At 33.7% G+C, this 18289-nt stretch overlaps 1 protein-coding gene across 4 annotated transcripts in view; it reads left to right on the top strand.

Annotated features, from left to right (window-relative positions):
• LOC121371208 (calcium permeable stress-gated cation channel 1-like) overlaps positions 1–18289 on the top strand; it is a 74055-nt gene that overhangs the window by 28399 nt on the left and 27367 nt on the right. For 3 of the 4 annotated variants that reach the window (XM_041496929.1, XM_041496928.1, XM_041496927.1), the window contains exons 2-6: positions 8322–8482; positions 9843–9925; positions 10392–10427; positions 15643–15771; positions 16921–17060. In XM_041496929.1, coding sequence (XP_041352863.1) covers positions 8384–8482; positions 9843–9925; positions 10392–10427; positions 15643–15771; positions 16921–17060 — 487 coding nt within the window. In that variant the 5' untranslated portion in view covers positions 8322–8383. The remainder of the gene's footprint in view (positions 1–8321; positions 8483–9842; positions 9926–10391; positions 10428–15642; positions 15772–16920; positions 17061–18289) is intronic. The other variant, XM_041496930.1, reaches the window with a different exon arrangement.

Here is an 18289-nt window from a genome sequence, read left to right as displayed (position 1 = left end):
AGGTGGTCTTAATATTGGAGTAGTTTTACTATAAAACAATAAGAAAATATTCTGTTCTTTAAAATACTGGTCTTTATAGTGGGATGGTCATTAGGTGGGGTTTCACTGTATAATTTTATATGTATATATTACGCAAAGCTCGCACCAAAAACGAAGTCCCAAGTTACACTTACATGTTGTTGACCAAATGGTTAGGTCGAACAACCTGATGGGTCAAACACTTTCTCGAGCAATGACGGGTTTCGAGCCAACGGGATTCAAGTGTATATATAACTGTCTGTAGATAAAGGTTCATATCTACAACATGTACATACCAAGCAGAGATGTTTGACAATAATTTAGAAGAAAAGCTTATTTTAATTCATATAGTTTTGCTTAAACTCTGACTGAGTTTAGTCATTTCAAATAGTCTGAATGCTGATTAGTTGTTTTTCATCCTTTACCTTGTTAATCCATGCTAGTACATTGATCATAATTTGATTTGATTTTATGCTTGAACTCATTAGAAAAAGACTGTTTTCTTGATGAAGTATCTGTCACTATGTAACACTATACATGGTCTGGTTGAAATGTTCTAGTTGTATAGATAGGTATAATCCCCTTTCACTGGGATACAAAACACCAAATACTGCATTTCATTGCTGCTAATTAGAACTATCACTTGATGCCATTCACAGTTTATTGGAATCTGAAGCAGAAATTGCAGATAAACATTGAAGAATGCTATCAATGGGCAGAATTCTATTGATTGTAGTGCATTATAAAGCAAGTGTTCTGACCTATTCAGCTACTGTTTGTAACAAATGTTTGCTCTCACAATTTCTTCTGTGATCTAGCACATGGCTGAATGATTAGATTGGTACTGATATGATTTGCCCGAGTTTTTTTTTTCTTTATGCGAGCTCTGTTTGATTGTTTGTTTTGGGATATTATTGGAGAACCGTTTTTATGCTGGATGTTATATTTTCACCAGTGTATAGAGAGATCAATAGGGATAATGAATTAATTGATTAATGTTTAATAACACCCCAGCACTTAACATACATCAACTATTGGATATCATATTGGAGAGACACAAACTGGCAGACAAAATATAGACAGATAGGCAGACTTTCTACAGATGGTGGCAGAATTTTGCTTAGTCAGTCACCAGAGTTGCTTGAGGTGTATAAGAACCTCCTCGATGACCAACAGTACCCCACAACTTTTATGTCAAAGTTTGTGGTATGTGCCGTCATTTCTCTGACAAAGTGCATATAAAAGATCCGTTGCAAAAATGTAGTGGGTTTCCTCTGGAGAATATATATGTCAGATTTACTAAATGTTTAACATCAATAGCAGCTAGTAGTATAGTATTAAATAAAACAAACTTTTTCTGATATTTAGATACATTGTATATATAAACATTGGTACCTACATATGCATGTATTCATATTGAGAATGTATTTGCAAAGAAAACAATATTGGTAATTATAAATGTTGTTGCCAACAGAATGTCCTTTAATTAATGAAGATTATTTCTTCTTGTTCTGACACGTGTGCTTGTACTGGTAGTGTATATATTTTAAAATGTTGATCTTATTCTGGATGTATGATTGGGGACAGGAGTTGAGATAGGGTCCAATAAGATCTAAGATATTCTAAATATTTCCCACAAATTCTATAGTGCTTTAGAATTTTCTCAAGATTATAGTTTTACTCCCTTTTTAAAAGTTTGAAACTGTTTGTCCTAACCAGAAGTAATGTCATTGGCAAAAGAGAGTTTGTGTGTATAATCTTGACATACTTGTACATGATTGTGTATGTATTAACCTGGACTTGTGATAAGTAGCCACTATAATTGCTTAGTCAGCACAATGTTATCAAACACACAGCAATAACTGAACTCATTTTAAAATATGGTTTTGTATATATGTCATACAGAAAGTAAATTTAAAAAATGAATACTTGAGTATGAATGTGTTACAGTATGTTGTACTTGTAATGTAAACATAAAGTGTATGGGAAAGTAATTTAAACAATGAATAACACATAAAGTGTATTGAGTATTGTAAATGTATACATGAACGTGCATATAGACTGCAGTTTAGTATGTAGGCCAAACATACAGAAATGAGTTGTCAAGCAAGTTAAGACAATACACCACCCTTTGTTGTGTCGAACCAGCCTCAGTGGCACAGTGGTTAAGCCATAGGACTACAGGCTGGTAGGTACAGGGTTCGCAGCCCGGTACTGGCTCCAATCCAGAGCGAGTTCTGAAGGGCTCAATGGGTAGGTGTAAGACTGCTACACCCTCTAGCTTCTCTCTCACTAACCACTGACCAACTAACAACTAACCCTCTGTCCTGGACAGACAGCCCAGATAGCTGAGATGTGTGTCCAGGACAGCGTACTTGAAACTTAATTGGATATAAGCACGAAAATAAGTTGAAATGAAATGTGCTGTTAATTGTAGCAGGTTATTATCATGCAACCATGCTTCCTGTAATCTGATAACCCCTACATGATAATTTGAAGTGTTATCAGTCACTAGGAAATGAGTTGTGCGCATGACAGATATATGGCCGATTTTCAGGTAGGTCGTTTTCTCATTTTCAAAGATCCATTTTCAGCAATAATTGTTGAACTGCATAAAGAAATATAGCATTTATACTTCCTGTAATGTCAAATTACCTCTTATTTTTCAATTCTCTTTATTTGCTCCCATTCAGAACTAGCCAATGTTTTGAATGAAACATTTTGAAACAAAAAAAAAAGCAAGTAGCTTCCTGCAAAGAATGTTTACATTGGAACAGCATCTGACATCACAGTCACAAGCAGCCAGTGATGTAGATCTTCTTTAGGTCACACATAAACTTGAGTTTATTTTCACAGAAAAAGGTACACAAATTGTAATGTGACACAACAGACTTTGAAATATAATCAAAGTATTTTATTTAAAATTTGGAAACACATAACTCTGGCTGGCTATGCCGTTCCCAAGATGCTTTCGGACACCTGGTATTGTCCCGACTTCTGGTAGTAGTTTCTACACAATAAACTAATAGTTACTATACTGCTTTTGACTGAAACATATAAAAAAAAAAAAAATTGAAAGGGGTTGCATGATAAAAAAAAAAAATCTGGTTACTACGTTAATATCGTTGTTATTTTGCTCGGTTCCATAATGGTATAAAAGGCTCACTGAAGCTTGCCTGTTACACCATTATCTAAACCTCGCCAAGTAACCAGGATACCAAAACGTAGTAACCTGATATTCTATTACATATAGTCCGGTTTAGGAAATATAGTTCCTCATAAAAAAATATACTACAAAAATCTGATTTGTTTTTTGAAATCTTTCTTTGATGATTACACATAGGTTGATCTCTGTAATATTGAAATACCCCATTGATTTGAAGTTACTTGTTATGTGTACAGTAAAGTACTCGTATAACAAACCGGAAGGGATCATGATAGTTAGTTTGTTATAGCAGTAGTTTGTTGTACACATTTCTATAAATTGGTTATTAATATATAGGGAGACAGAATAGGACTTTACAATCAGTTCGTTCTATGCAAATAGTTCATTCTAAACATGTTCATTATAAGTGTACTTTACTGTAGTACTACTGATAACTAATAACAACTGCAAGTGGTATAGTGTCACTTTGTATAACAGCAACACAAGTCAGTGCTCAGGCATGAGGGCTGTTAACTGAAAAAAAATTGTGGTCAACATATGTTGATTTTTTACATTATACTTGTCAGTTGAGAGCATATTCTCTAAAATTAGTAGTCACATGACCCTCTCGACAGTGCTGTATTTTTCACAGAATATATTCTGACAGAAATTGTATTGAATTGCATGGAGTAATTAATGGAGGTGTCTCACCTTAATGACTAATTCTCACACATAAAAAATATTAGGGTTGAATTTTAATGTTTGTCTTACTAAATTAAATTATACATGGATTAGTGCAGTCAACAAATTTAAGAATACAATGAAAATATAATACCTGACTATATATAAATATAATACAAATTTTAATACTCGACAAAATGTGTGAGTTTTTTTGTTATGTTGTGGGGGGGGTTAGCAAAACCATGTAATTTTAATTTTAAAAATTATTTTTATTATGGTAAATTAATTACAGCTAAATAATTGCATTTAATAGTAGAAAGGTCAAGGCGAATATCCCATAATGTCAAGGGGTGGGACGTAACCCAGTGGTAAAGCACTCACTTGATGTGCGGTCAGTTTAGGATTGATCCCCATCAGTGGCCCCATTGGGCTATTTCTCGCTCCAGCCAGTGCTCCACAACTGGTGTAACAAAGGCCATGGTATGTACTATCCTGTCTATGGGATGGTTCATATAAAAGATCCCTTGCTGCTAATCGAAAAGAGTAGCCCATGAAGTGGCGACAACAGGTTACCTCTCTCTATGTCTGTGTGGTCCTTAACCATATGTCTGATGCCACAGTGTTGTGTGCGTCATTAACTGAAACATTTCCTTCCTTCCCATAATGTCACCGCATGGGGATGTTCCTTACAAATTTGCTGTCATTGTACAACTCGTCTGTCTCTAATGGCCCTATCCAGTCAACATGGATTCATTTATTTATTCATGAGATTTGTTATGATGTGATATGATGGGAATCTAGTTGTACTAAATTCCACTGTGTTTACACAGCGTATAATCACCTTAGGCACATGTAGTGTCAATATTCCTGAGTTATTTATGCGAAGATCATGAATAGGATTGAGTATTTTGTATTTATTTATTACAAATAAATATAACAAAATAGCAACATATGTTTGTTGTAACTGTAATACAGCACCTTTTACTGGTGGACTAATTAAGAAGAATTCCAACCAACACCTCATTGAAATTGTATATGAAAGGTCTTTCTGTCTGTGCATAGGGCAAATGCTGCATAGAACAGATTTCCTGCTACTGTTACTTAGGAGTAGCATACATGAACCTGTATGAGGTGGTATGCAGATGTGTGCTCTGTTTAGAGTGAAGTGTCATCCAGTGACATCCAACACAAAAATTACATGCAACTACCGTATTGGATATCAAACTGTGAGACAGACAGATAGATAGACAGATAGACAGACAGACAGAAAAAATGTATAGACAGACTCCTGAATGTACCTGTATGAGGTGATATGCAGAGGTACTGTATGTACATGTATAGACTAAGTATCACAGTAAACATATACCATGGAGTCACGGTATAAAAACATGCTGGGGTGTTGTTAAACAAACTTTTCTTTTCCTTCAGGCCAGACATTTATACATTAAAACCCATCTAAACTGAACACCGCTTAAAACAAATCCATTTATTAGGGGTATCTGGTTTAGAGAGGTTCTATTCTGTACTGATAGGGGCAGGACATAGTCCAGTGGTAAAGCATTCGCTTGATGTGCAGCTACACAGGTGCCAGCAGTAACTTAGCTAATTAAAAGCAGACTGATTTTACTGAGGCTAAGTTGAATGATAAATCTGTCCTGTAACATTGAGAAAGACAATGGTGCACTGTGCACATCATGTAGACCTGTCCTAGAGTGAATGATTAGTCAGCTGTACGAGTTAGACATGGACATGTATTTTTATTACAGTAACCCAAAGATAAAACTTCATCCTTCATTGTGCTTCATATATTATGTAATGTCTGTGTGTACTGGGTTTCTAAGGAAACTACATGTAGAAGACTAGTAAATCATGGAAGTGTAGTGAAATCTGCTGTGAAGACATTTAAAAAATGTTTCCGTTGATGTTACCTGACTTAAAAATGAAGTAAAAGAAATACTGTTGGCAAAAGTAATGAGTCAGATTTGATCAGGTTAAAGCAAATACTATTTATTATAATGATAGAATATATTTATATTTAGCTTGGCATAATTAATAGCTGTTTTTAATAAGAATCATGTGTGATATTTTGATATATAATATATTATCCTCCATCTCCCCCCGCTCTCTCTCTCTCGCTCGCTCTCTCTCTCTCTCTCTCTCTCTCTCTCTCTCTCTCTCTCTCTCTCTCTCTCTCTCTCTCTCTCTCTCTCTCTCTCTCTCTCTCTCTCTCTCTCTCTCAAATTTACAGATGTGCATGAGTTTTTACATGAAGTGTGTAATATACTAGTAATTCAAATTAAATGTTATAGTTACTTGATTTTAAAGGTTGTCTTGTAAATGTTTTTTACTATACTAGTAATGAAACATTATCAAGGCCATAAACAATTACTAATATTTTACTAAAGACACGTTAACAAAACTAATTGCTGCATATATATGCAATAAATCTTTGAACACTATAAATTAGTTAATATTATATCCTTGTTATTGTTAAATTTGTTATGCTTCGATTACAATTGTACACTAAATGTAAGTGCCATAAATCTGTTAATATAATAATTATTATACTTTTTGAGCTCTGCTATAATGTTTGTCAGTTGAGCTTTTCTAATACTGATTTGTGCACATTTTCCCATCCATCCATCTATCTGGTAACCATGCAGTGTCCTTAATACACAATATTATGTTATTATTCAGAGTGAGGTTGTACAGGTTTATATATACATATTATATATAAGTTACAATTAGGCCACATAAAAAATGACTTGTTTAGCATCTCCGCCTGACCTGAGAAATGCACCCAACCTCCAAATATATATATTTTTTTTTTTCATAAACTTTTCAAATAAAGTAAAAACTCAACACAATGTTTTCCCGCCTATTATAGTTATTGCGCAATCACCAACGAACTTCATCATGACATCAATTTTCTATCAAAGGATATACCACTTGCTCCTGCACATTAACATCGATGCCATTTGTTTTGTTTTCTGTTCAGTCACTATCATGTAAATACAAGTCTTGCGATGGAGTGAATGAATAGGTTAAAACATGCCTTTGTCTGTCTATCAATAGTGTTAACAATTCGTTAGATGTGTCTTCTTCCTGCACTCCGCCATTCTACATACAAAATACAAAATAAAAATAAAAACCTCCATCCCTACCTGGAAAAATATATTAAAATGGGTCGATTGTAAACAGGTAAAAAAAAATTATGTGGCCTTACTGTAATAGCTAACTAATAAATTGTATTTCACGATTTATTACTGTGGAAACTTGTTTTAATCATGGCATTGTACTTCTAGTAATTGACAAATACCATGTGTACACATTTCCATAGCAACCATAATTACTGAGTGGCATTGATCTGATTGGCAGAGGTTTAGAATATAACAGTACATACATACTTGTAGCTATAGAGCTTAGGGTGATACAAGTTAATTTGTTTTTTTCCGTTAGGTGCCAACTTGCTGAAAAAGAAGCTTCCACCAGAAAAAAAAAGTGGTTTTTTTTTTTTTTAACAACACTATAGCACATTGATTTATTAATAATCGGCTGTTGTATGTCAAACATTTGGTAATTCTGTCATATAGTCTTAGAAAGGAAACCTGCTTCATTAAAAACAATAAAAGTCATATTTTTACTCTGTTTTGTCAGGTAAAATATAGAATGAATTAATGTGCAGGGATCTTTACCATCCCACATAAAGGATAGCACATACCATGACCTTTGATATACTAATTGTGGTGCATTTGCTGGAATGAAATATAGCCCAATGGGTCCACCAGAAAAGATATATAAATATGTAATAAATGACTTACATCATATCGGTCATGGCAAGCTAAATGAAAAATAAAGTCTGAAGTGAGTTGTTCTGGGTCATTCATGGTGATATAATTGCCTGTATGAAAAGGCCAGTGTGGAAACCCCATTAATATAACAAAAAATATTTTTCAAATTGTTACAGCAATCAAAATGAACAACGCTGCATTAAAATAAACTATACATATATAAACTGAAATTCACATTACAGAAATTAACTAATGTGTATTGCAGTTTGTACATGTAGCATAGTGTATATTTTAATTATTTTAACAATTTTTAATTTGTTAAACAGTATGGTCACGGTGCTAATACAAGAGAAGATATTTTTAACTTAATCTGAATGACAACACATTGTTACCCGCAATCAAAACTGTATCTGCACAATGCTGAGTTGAATGGGTATTTGGCAAAATAGTGGATGATTCCTTGAATCTTTATCTAGTGCCTCATGTGTAGGAGGACTGCCACTCCTAAGGCGATCCTTTACTGGACAAGAGAGCTGTTAGTATGCACACTGAATGCTATTATAATAGTAACCAACATTATTCAATTACCAGATTTACATATACTTAATGTGTACAATACTTCAGTACCCAGCCCTTTTATTATGCTAATGTATCTCATTAGGTGTGGTAATGTCTATCTGTTACAGAGGCTGCTATAATGTTGGAAATCTATTTGGATATTGAGCGTGTGTCCTGAGTGAAAGACAAGATGTCTTCCTGCAGTCCTCACAACAAGACATTCACTTCTTTCACTGCAGACTATGCCGGGATACCTGATAACTTGATTATCAACATCATCATCTGGGTGGTGAGTACATCTACTGCAGTTGGTATATCTCTATATATGTGTGGACTTGTGGATGCATTCAGACATAACAGAATAGAAGATGGGTGCATGGCTGAATAGCTCGCAGAATGAATAGAAGATGGCAACATGGTTGAATAGCTTGATGAATGAATAGAAGATGTGTATATGGTTGAATACTGGTAGCTTGATGAATGAATGGAAGATAGGTTCATGGTTGAATGGATAGATGGATGAATGAATAGAAGATGGGTATATGGCTGAATAACTAGAAGAATAAATAGAAGATTAGTATATGGATGAATAGCTGGTACATAGTTGGATAACTAGAAGAATGAATAGAAGATAAGTATATGGTTGAATAGCTAGAAGAATGAATAAAAGATATGTACATGTTTGAATAGATTGATGAATGAATAGAAGATGGGTACATGGTTGAATAGCTTAGTGAACAAATAGAAATTGGGTATATGGTTGGATAGAAGATATATGGTTGTATAACTAGATGGATGGATAGAACGTGTATATGGTAAGATAACTACATCCATTGTATAGATGGATGAATAGAAGATAGGTATATCTATTATATTGTTGGATGGATGGAAGAATAGAAGATGAATACACTGGCTGAATAGATGTATATACGGTAGATAGATGGATGGAAAGTATGGTTATATAGATGTAGAGACCAGAGAATGTGTATGATTGATAGATGAATGAAAAGATGGTGATTGGGTACACGGATGGAAATTATGGTTAGATGGATAGATGAATGGAAAGATTGATAGAAGAATGGAAAGATTGATAGAAGAATGGAAAGATGGAAGATGGTTATATAGATGGATGGAGAAACAGAAGAATGGACAGGTGAAAGTATGGTTAATGAATGGATGAATATACTACAGAAGGTCAGTATATAAAATATACAGAAAATAGGCATATTACTGGATGAATAGGCAGTTGGATGGATTTGTATAGTTGACTGCTTAAGTGTGGACAAATGATTGGATGGATGAATTTGGGATGTGATCTGGAGAAAGGTATTTATGTGAAAATCGTGGTAAGTATGCAGCAACCAGCGTCGGTTGTATAGTGGTTAGTCATAAGACTTAAGGCTTGTAGGTACTGGGTTCGAATCTCGGTACCAGATCCTACTGACTCAATAAGTACATATAGGTGTAAGGCCACTACACCCTATTCTCTCCCACTAACCACTAGTGACTAACCACTAACCCACAGATGGCTGAGGTGTGTTAGAATGGTGTGCTTGTACCTTAATTGGATATAAACATGAAAATAACTTTCCTCATCAGCAGCATACTTGCATGTTGCATTTTAATACAATATTTTTGTCGTTTTGCAGGTGCTGCTTTTATTGTTTACATTTCTGAGGAAGCTTGCTTGGGATTATGGACGCATTGCTCTCATAAGCAGAACAGAGGAAAAGTATGTGGATAATCAATTTAAAATGATACCTTTTTTTATTATTATTTATTTTGTCGGGCTGTTTTTGTCGTCAGTCTATAAGTAGTTTTGTGATATACGGTATATATTTGTCTGTGAAAATATTGTCAGCTGTATTGTGTAATCATATTTCTTAATTTTTATAAAGTTTGATATATATATTTTTTTCTTTTTGTGTGTAAACTTTAATGTATACTTTTCTTTTAATATCTGCACTCATGTTTAGAACTGAATAATATTTATTAAAAGTACAACAAACATATTGTGAATTATTTAGGCTCATTGTACTCAACATAAGGAAATATTTTCATTTATAAACCTTAAATGGTATACATAAAATTATGTATATATATATATATATATAAGTGTTGTATTTTATTGTATTTTTTATCTTTGTTTATTGCTGGTTGTTGTTTTTTATGCTCTTATTTTCTTGTTCTTTTCATAGTGTCCTCGTCAAATCCAGTGAGAGTGGATACAATGTGTATGGCTTCCTGTTATTTTAACCCTTGTTTTGTGTTCTGCTTCACTTGAACATCACTGTCATGGCTGAATACATGTGCATATTTATTTTACTAACTAAATACAGTGGACAATGTCTAAACTGGATTCAAGGGGGATTAACTGATGAAATGTGCTGGTATATGTATATATCACACAGCTGTTTCCCAAGCTGTTGTCACTGGAGGTATAGCTGGGTGGTATATCATATATACCATTTGGTCAATACCGATTTACCATACCGAGCAAATCTCAAAGTACCAATATTGGATTACAAAATTATATGCCCATTATGCAAGCATGCATTTAGAGCCAGGTATACCCCCACCCCTAAAAAAATAAAAATAACAAAACAATGTTCGATATCAGTAAAGGTATTTTGTCAATACCAAATACTGCACCGATACCTAGGTAAATTACCCGTAAAATACCGATACCGATACTCAACCAGAAATGTTACTATCACCCAGCTCGAACTGGAGGGGACTTTGAAATCATGCTGTTTTACACAGGAATCTGTATTACATAGATTCCGGTTTGGACAGAGACCACTGTATATCAGAATTAAAGAAATCTGTCATAGAAAACACTACCGTACATTAAAAAGTTAACACACATCTACAGTTATATAATATGTTTTGCTCATGATGTACTGGTGAAAACACACTCGTAAATGGAAACTTGTTTTGTATTCTCTGTTTAAACAAAAATTAAATCCAGGATCCATATTTTTGAAGCAATCTTAGCACTACGAAATCATAAAACCATCATAACCTATAACATTGCTATCGTTTGTGCTGTGATGGCATCATAACCTAAGATGGTTTTACGATTTCGTAATGTTAAGATAGCTTCGAAAATCCACAGCCATTTTATATATACAAGAATATACTCTTGATAGACAAAGAATTTTAAACAGTGACAAGATTGTTAAAGAAAGTTTATTTGTAAAAGAAATATATTTTTCTTCATCAGCATGGTATTGACTCAGAATTTGGTAATGCTTCTTAATAACTTTATATACTCTTGCTTTATAAAATCTATGTATATGCTGTCAGAAAGAATCGTATCATTTCTGCATTTATTGCTGAAGAACATTTATGCTGTCTTTGCTGATCTATTTTTAAGTTTCTTCCAGTATTCAGAACATAAACACAAAAATCATTGTAATTATAGGAGCTTTGTGTAGAACAAGTGATTCTAAATCAGGAGATAGCAATGTTTTGTCTATTACAACTTAGTATACATACATGTACACACTCTCTCTCACTCACTCACACATACATTTACACACACGCACACACATTCTTCTCTCTCTCTCTCCCCCCCACACACACACACACACACACACACACAAACAGATACGCGGATGCAAGCATGGGTGAAGGCACAGGAATCTGCCCTTGACATATATTATACTTCCTTATTTCTGCATATAACCTCTGTGTGTAGCCTAAAATGTAGCAAACATAACACTTTTAAAAATCAGTTATAGCCCGTTATCCTACCTCATAGTCATTAATGAATCTATTTATTAGCTGCATATAGAGTAATCTGCATTTAGATTCCTTATTTTCACCACACATTCATGATTAATACATGTCCTATAGTCCAATTTTGTCAAAAGGGAACTTGAATTGGCATATAATTATATACTAAACTATGCTAAAACTTCCACAAAACAAATTTTTTTGAAGTTTACACCCATACTACTGTAACTTTCATAATTGTTTTACAAAACATTTTTATGTAAAAAATAGTTTTTAGCAAATTGCCATCCAATTGTATGATTAACTCTCATGTTAACACAGGGGTGAAGACAAAATGTTAGAACAGCCAAGGTGTGTATGTGCAGCCTCAGCTGCGTTGTTACCAAAAAAATACCGAAACAATTGATAAAGCAGTACACAAAGACTTGAGATAAAATTGTGCATGCTTTACTATTCCATCTGTTATCCTTCATACCTGTATCAAAAAACAGATTTCTTACACACCCGTTGGTGAGAACATTATTCACTATAGTTGATAACACATACATGTACTTATTAACACATATACATGTTATAACATTTTACAGATGATGCATGACCAGGTTACCAGTGCCATACCACTCGAGGAAAAGCACGGTAGAAATCGATCAAAAGATGTTATGTACAAGTTAACCTGAAATTGAATTGTCTATGACACACAAGTTAACTTTTAAGCTCTAGGGCCGCTGTACATAAGGTTTAGTTAAAAAAAGGCATTGAAATTTATTTTAAAACTGTTTTTATGAATATATGTAAGAAATTGAATACTACATTCGTGTCCATTGTTTAAAAATGTAACCCAATTTGCTTTTGCTCATTCGATGCATTTTTAACCCACTTCGTAAAATAAATGGTATCTAACAGCCACTTAATATGTAGTATTCTGTATTCAAGCTATAATATGTAATTTGATGGTAATTTGTAAAGTAACCTTGTTATTTACACTGAACATTTTTGTGTGGTTTTTTAAAATGTTATTTGAGTTGGTTAATATGTGTGTTTTTTAATGCATTTTAACTTTATTCTTCATAGAGTTAAATGCCAATTCATCAGTTTTCTTTTGACACAAACAGTCTATAACTAAGTCTGATGTCTTGTTTGAAAAATCAAAGATGATATAATAGTTATAATATCCATAATAAGCACGTAGTTCATATGTTGCTGAAATGTAATGATGGAAAGAAATAAGGGATGATGCTTATAGTAACAATAGATGGTGACTGCAACCAAAACCATCAATCACACCGGGTACTTGTGTCAGAATTTGACCATCTTCAAAACTATGGACATTCAGTCCCACGTTGCAACTTTGTATGTTGTTCAGACATTAACTGTGATAGTTAAAAATTAAATCTGCTCTACAATTCCATATGTTCCCTTATTTCTTTTCCATCAGTAGTTTTTCTGCCAGAAAGAAACTTTTGGGTGTGGTGCTATGGAATTGAATGCAACCTCAGTCAACATGGGGTATGGGGGGGCCTCCTCCAGAAAGAACATGGGTTAGGTTTAGGGTTAGGGTTAAAAAAAGAATCATACAGCAATTATAAGAGTTATTAAGTTTGTCAAAAGGTTATAAACATATGCAAAATATTTTGGGTATGGCGCAATACCCATTTTACCCTCTGGCAGAAACCCTGATCAGTATAGTAATAGGTGTGTCTGTGTCTGGGGGTGGGTGGTCATGTGTGTATTTGAAGTTGGGGGTGGATGATTTTAATTATCTCTATATTTTAAAGAACCTACAACTGAATGCTTCAAATACTTATCGATTTTCACAAGAACATTGTGAATATGAAAAAAAGACAATGTATTCATTTTGTGTGTTTTTTCTAATGATAAAAACATCTTTGATCTGTTGGCAGTTGCACCAGTGAGATTTATAATAGACATTACGGTAGTTTGAGTATTGTAAACAGACAGGTATTACAAAAAGATAAAAATTAGAATAGACATTGATTATATTCCATGGCCACAGTCTTTATACACTTTTGTTAATATCAGTAATATAATTTGTGTTTGGCATCATTCCAAGTGTGCTAGAAATATTGAATTTAGATTTTCTGTGATAAGAGCAATGCCTTTTGTGTTCTATAAACTTTCAACTCATAACTTAAAGTTTATGCAGCTATAAAAATTGGATTAAATCAGGTTATCCATTTCATTATTTTTAAAATTAATTTATAGAACAACATTGCAAAATTTCATTGTATTATTTGACAGATTTCCACAGTTATTGCAACTAACTATTAAACAGTAATATGTAAGATTATTTGAATTCCAGGAAATTAAGTTAATTGATCAGAAAAATCCCGAATGTTTGTTGCTACCCTACAAAAAGACAACCTACATGCATAAATGTGGTGTATGGATTGCTTGTAGTAAATATTTCAAAACATTTGGTTAAAATGGTTTATAAGGTGAGATACAAGTTGGTTCATATGTCTTAATTAATAAGAGTATAGTCTTAATAATGTTTTGTTTTTAATTCCAACCATAAGAATATTTAGGTTTTTTTACTTGAGTTTGAAAATTTTATTTAAGGGGCCATTAAAATGTTATGTAATGCTATTTTTGTCAAAATTAGACACCCTCCCTCCCTCCCTTCTAACTCTCCGTAATGCTACACCATATACACTCCCGTAAAATATACGTAACACTTTGAGACAAAACCCCCCACCCCCCACCATTCACAAAGAAGTCATGCAATGGGTGTAACATAATTTGTGATTTGGGAAAGTGCATATATGCATTTCAACTCTATTTATGATCTTTATTGTCTAGCTTTAATGTGTGTTAAACATTGTTGCTGTGTTATGGCATTTATGAAAAAAATAAATAGAAAAAAGATTTTAGTATTTAAAACACACCCACCCACACCCTGTAATGCTACATAACATTGGGACGTACATCTACACACTCCGTAGAGCGTTACGTAATATTTGAATGACCCCTATGTACATTAATTCATTTCAGTTTGATCAGTTTGTTAATTATTTCTTTAATACACGAATAAACCTGTTTTTGAACTAATATATAGCCTAGGCATAATATATTAAACACTTGTTCAACGTAAACATCAAATTTGATATCTCTGTGCCACTACTGGTTACTGTATTGTGGTGTGTTTTTAATACATATGTACATACATGTAGTACATTGATTACAGTTGTCCTTCTGTTTTTCTACTTTTAATTTTTAAACTATAGTATCGAAAAATAATTTTTATAAACTGGAGGCATTAAATTGAAACATTTCATGATAATATGTTGTCAAATGAAATGTGTATTACATAATATCCTAATAACTCAAGTTACATTACTGTATATAGCCCTTAACATTAACTGTTTCATCTTAAAGCCAGATGTCACCTACTTCTATTTTTATATAAATACATACAGTATGAAATGTTTTAGTCGCCAAATGAAAACAATGGTCACTATGTAGAGAGCTAGTATATGTCTAAAAATATAGGGCTGAATTTACAAAGCCTGTGTTTGTTTCACATGCATGTAGCGTTACTACATACATTTATAATTCTTAAACACCTGGGATTCAGAAAAACAGGCTTCGTAAATCCAGCCCATAGTTATTATATTTTAAACCTTGTTCCGATCTCATGAGAAGACGACAGTGGAATACGAGTAAATATAACATGCCCTGTTATTACAGATGGACGTCTCTGTTTTTCGGGGAGCACGACAATCGGTCAATGGTGGGATCCCAGGAGTCGCTGGACACGACCATCCACTCGCAAGACAAGGGCTTCTTCTCCTGGATCATCGCCTTCATTCGAGTCAAGTACGTGGGCACAACTTTCCTAACTTCACTCTTTGAGGCCACATGGTGACACCCCTATATCCCCATCAGTTCAATCTGGGGAGGATGACATACTTTACCCCTTGTTTTAGCAAACTTCACTTCTGCTTTTTTTATAGGGTGTGCAACCCCCCCCCCCCCCCCCAAAAAAAAATATTCTGTCTATCATCAAATTTCTCCTTGTTGACAGGTTTTCTTTAGAGGTACAATATCCCCAACCCCCAGTCTTTCCTGTCTGCCACTGATTTTTTTTTCTTGTTGACATTTGGAGGAAAGCAATATTTCACTTTCCACTCTTTTGGTTTTTCAAAAATGAATGTCGCAGTTCATTTTGTCTTGTCGTGTCACACTCACGCCATATAATCATAAATAAAATGTCTTGAGTGCGTCATTAAATAAAACATTTCCTTCCCTTTTGACTAATATCCATGATAAAACTTCTTTTTATTTTTTTTCGATCATAGTATTCTGGACTTAATAATTGTTTTGCAACTTGATAACTGACATGTCAAGTAATGCTCTTGTCTTGATGCTGGATTACTTTCGTTTGGTTGTGGTGTGTAGGGGGTTCTGTTGTAGTTTTTTTACTACATGGTAAAGTGAGTACAAAATCTCATTTTTTTTTTTACATACAATTATTGTCTCCTTTGAAAAAAAAGTATGACAAATTTGTTTTTATAACATATAATATGTAAATTATTTTATTTTGTGTGTACTTAATGACAACAAACTGTCACTGTTTGGCCTCTTCATGATATTACTATTATGATTCAAATATCGAGTTTATTATTGTCAATAAAACACTGAAAACATGATTCAGGTCAAAACAAGGTTTTGCATGTGACATTTTCATAAGTTAAACTTCTTCTATCTGTAACAACCATTTAGGAGATTTGAAATATGGACTCTTAGTACTCCATAAACTGAGCTAATAGGGAAATTCCCACTAGCTACTGTCAGAAGCACTTTATACCAACACTACTACATATCCACTATAGAATCCTTTAAAAAGTCAAAAGATGAAACAACTTACATTCATACAACAATTATTGCTATTACAGAATTTCTTCTTCTTAAGTTAAACATGATAATACTCCTTTAACTTTTTCATTTTATCTTTGACATTTGCAGAGATGTTGACATTCTCCACAAGTGTGGTAGAGATGCCATACAGTACCTGTCTTTCCAGAGATATCTTCTCGTCTATTTGTTGGTCATTTGTATTTTGTCTGTGTCTGTCATTCTGCCAGTAAACTTCCAGGGAAACATCAGTAAGTATAGTGATATACATTGTGTAAAAGGCATTAAATGTACTAAGTCATTATGCAATACAATACATCCTTTATTGCAACCTTTCATATATATACACATTGGTTAAGGGGCAGTTTTCCTGTTAAAAGCAAATATATGTACACAAACACTCCCAAACACGCACACACACACTCACAGACACACACACAGACACACACACGCACACACACAAACAAACACGCGCACACACACACACTTACAGACACACATGGACACACAGACAGACATATATAACATATATAACATATATGTATGATAACAGCATAATAATAATCTGCCGGTATACCATATATACTGTTTGGTATTGGTATCGCATCAATACCGATTTACCGTAATGAGCAAATTTCAAAATACCGAAATTTCAGTATTGAAAAATGTTCCTCGCCATTTAGTAAAGCACTAACAATATATCTGACAAATGCAAAATGGGTTGGGTATAAATCAGACGAGAGCCTTGTGTATTAAATTTTGTTTTATTTAGATGAAATTAGCGTGCCTTAACTCAGGCATACATTTAAAGTCGAGTATACCAAAAATACTAGTTGATGTTGGTATTGGTCTTGTGTCAATAATGAATACTGTACTGATACAGAGGTAAATCACACAAAAAATACCAATACTGATACCAAACCTCAGTTTTCAATACCGCCCAGCTCTATCTGCCAAACTGCTATATTAGATATAATAATACACATATCGTATTCTACACAGTAGCATGTTCAGGAGGGCTAGCACTAGCGAAAAATGTTCTGGTACCATCGTCTTCTATCACATCACATTCATCTAATGTCAGGCACAAAAACCAGTCATGCCTCGGTTAATAGTAACTGTTGTACTGTGTGCATATTAACATAGTTGTAATACATGTTCTAACTCTGACACCAGACTAGAGACTCATTCGATAATCATTAAGTTTCCATTAGTCCTTAATACCAGTAACAGTATGTGGGTGAGGGTAAATTTTGGCATGTTTTCCTCGGAGAACTGTTCAAGCACTCCTGTTGTAGGCACAACACATCTGATTTTACTACAGGGTTCTGGGCAATTCAGGGTATAGCAGCTAGGTTCTATCTGTTGGATTTTAGTCAAACCTGAAGACAATTTTTAAAACTTGCCTACTGAAACAAATGGCTGTGAGAGCAGACTTTTATAGTAGGTAGTAGGTTGTCTAGGACAGTAATTAAGTCAT

The sequence above is a fragment of the Gigantopelta aegis genome, chromosome 4 (genome assembly GCF_016097555.1).
Source record: "Gigantopelta aegis isolate Gae_Host chromosome 4, Gae_host_genome, whole genome shotgun sequence".
NCBI classification, from domain to species: Eukaryota; Metazoa; Mollusca; class Gastropoda; order Neomphalida; family Peltospiridae; genus Gigantopelta; species Gigantopelta aegis.
This window is presented reverse-complemented; position numbering and strand designations above follow the sequence as displayed.